The sequence below is a fragment of the Rhea americana genome, unplaced genomic scaffold (genome assembly GCF_003343005.1).
Source record: "Rhea americana isolate MKP2758 unplaced genomic scaffold, rheAme1 scaffold_669, whole genome shotgun sequence".
In the NCBI taxonomy this organism is placed as follows: Eukaryota; Metazoa; Chordata; class Aves; order Rheiformes; family Rheidae; genus Rhea; species Rhea americana.
The window spans coordinates 1,045-3,201 of record NW_028186833.1 but is presented as its reverse complement, the minus strand read 5'-3'; the positions used below and the strand labels follow the sequence as shown (position 1 = coordinate 3,201).

General features: G+C 76.8%; 1 protein-coding gene across 1 annotated transcript; it reads left to right on the top strand.

Annotated features, from left to right (window-relative positions):
- NABP2 (nucleic acid binding protein 2) lies at positions 1 to 1,364 on the top strand (the record flags this gene model as incomplete). The annotated part of the gene is made up of 6 exons (XM_085320906.1): positions 1 to 55; positions 132 to 270; positions 354 to 425; positions 686 to 767; positions 921 to 987; positions 1,085 to 1,364. Coding segments are annotated over 6 exons (600 nt in total), but the record flags the coding sequence as incomplete, so codon positions are not given.
- Positions 1,365 to 2,157: the final 793 nt, after the last annotated feature.

Genomic DNA, 2,157 nt, shown 5'->3' with positions numbered 1-2,157 from the left:
GACATCAAGCCGGGGCTGAAGAACCTCAACCTCATCTTCATCGTGCTGGAGACAGGTGGGTGCGGCCGCCGGGGCCCGCGCCGCCCGCGCCGCCCGCACGGCCCGGCTCCCGCGCCTCTCCCGCTCCGCAGGCCGCGTGACGAAGACGAAGGACGGGCACGAGGTGAGGACGTGTAAAGTGGCCGACAAGACGGGCAGCATCAACATCTCSGTGTGGGACGACGTGGGCAACCTCATCCAGCCCGGGGACATCATCCGCCTCACCAAGGGGTAGGCAGGGGGGCGCGCGGCCCGGGCGGCCCCCGCCGCGCCCCCCGGCCGCCCCTCACCTCSCGGCCTGCCTCCCCTTCCAGCTACGCCTCCGTCTTCAAGGGCTGCCTGACGCTCTACACGGGGCGCGGAGGCGACCTGCAGAAGATCGGCGAGTAAGGAGCGGCGGGACGCCCGAGCGGGGAGCGGGCAGGCGGGCAGCCCCGGCGGGGAGCGGGACGCCGCGGCGGGGAGCGGGCAGGCGGCAGCCCCGGCGGGGAGCGGGACGCCGCGGCGGGGAGCGGGCAGACGGCAGCCCCGGCGGGGAGTGGGACGCCGCGGCGGGGAGTGGGCAGGCGGCAGCCCCGGCGGGCCGGCTCCTCCCCGCCCCGCTCTCCCCGCCGGCGAGCGCCAGCGCGCCTCTCTCCCCTCCCAGGTTCTGCATGGTTTACTCCGAGGTGCCCAACTTCAGCGAACCCAACCCCGAGTACGTGGCGCAGCAGTCGCAGAGCAAAGGCGTGAGTCTGATGGAGCCGGCGCCGCGGGGCGGCCCCGCGGCGGGCCCGGCCCCGCTGTGCTGGGCCCTGGGGCGGGGAGGGCTCCCCCCGGCCCCTGGCGCACCGCCGGCCCCTGGGTCCCTGGCACACGGGGCGTCTCCRTCTCCTCTGCAGGCCCAGAACGAGAACGCGAGCCCAGCTGCGTCGCAGACCAGCCAGGGCCCCTCCACAGCGTCCCCAGGTAGGGAGGAGGACGCCAGACCCCGGGGGTGCCGGCCTCCCCTGGCCCGCTGTGCCAGCACCTTCACCTCTCTGCTCGCCTTCTGCTCTGCTTTCAGCCCCCGACAGCCAGAACGGGAACGGGCTGAGCACGGGGGGCCCCGCGCACCCCCCCAGCGCCCCCGCGCACCCCCCCAGCGGCCGCATCACCCGCAGCCAGCCCAGCCACCCGGGCCCCGGCGCCGGCTCCGCCGCCGGCCCCGTCAGCAACGGAAAAGAGACGCGGCGGAGCAGCAAGAGATAACGGGCCGGACCCCCGCCGCCCCGCTCCCGCCAGGCGCTCGGCCCCTGGCCTGCGACGGGGGCGCCCGGCCGCCCGGCCCCTGCCCCCGCAGGGTCCGCTCTCGGCCCTGAGCCGTGGGGTCGCGGCGCTGGCTGGGCCCCAGTACGGCTCTGTGGGGTGATGGGACGGCCGTCTCGCCCTGGCTCCCCGGCCGGCTGGGCGCGGGGTCCCCGCGCAGCACGGGGCTGAGCCGCGCGGCCGCTGCCGCAGCCCCTGGGCCCCTCGGTGGTGTCGGGGGCTCGCGGCCCCCTGCCACCTCCCCTCCTGCGCCCGGCCACGGCCCGCCGGCATCCGCCCCGGGGCGGGCAGTGAGGACCTGTCCAGGAGTCGGTAATAAAGGTTTTGCCTGCTGCCTGCGGCTCGGCTGGTTGCTCCGTGCGCGGCGCCGGCCCTGTGGCGGGGCTCCCGGGCCCCCCTCGCCCTTTAAGGCCCTCCCCGCGCGGCCCCTCCCGGGGCCGGGGTTGAGCAACGCCTGGGTGACCCTTGGCCCCCCCGGTTCGGGCGTAGCAGACGGTGCAGCCGCGGCGCGGGAACGGGGGGCCGGTCCCCAGCGTGTCCCCCGGCCCCCTCCTGCTTCGGCAGCGCCAGGTGAGCCGCGGGCGCCCCGGGATGGGGGGTGACGCTGGGGGGGGGGCCGTGGGCATCTCAGCACCAGCCAGCTGCGGTGACAAGCTGGCGTGGGGATGGTGTCAGCCCCACACGGCTGGCTGGGAGCTGGAGAATGGGCCCAGCTGGCCAAACTGGGCCCCACTGGGCTGCAGGCGGGTGTGTTTGTGGGTGCGCCGCTCCGGGGGTTGGGGTGCGCGCGCGGGGGCACCCGGCCTGCCTTGGCCGTTATCTCCCCGCCCA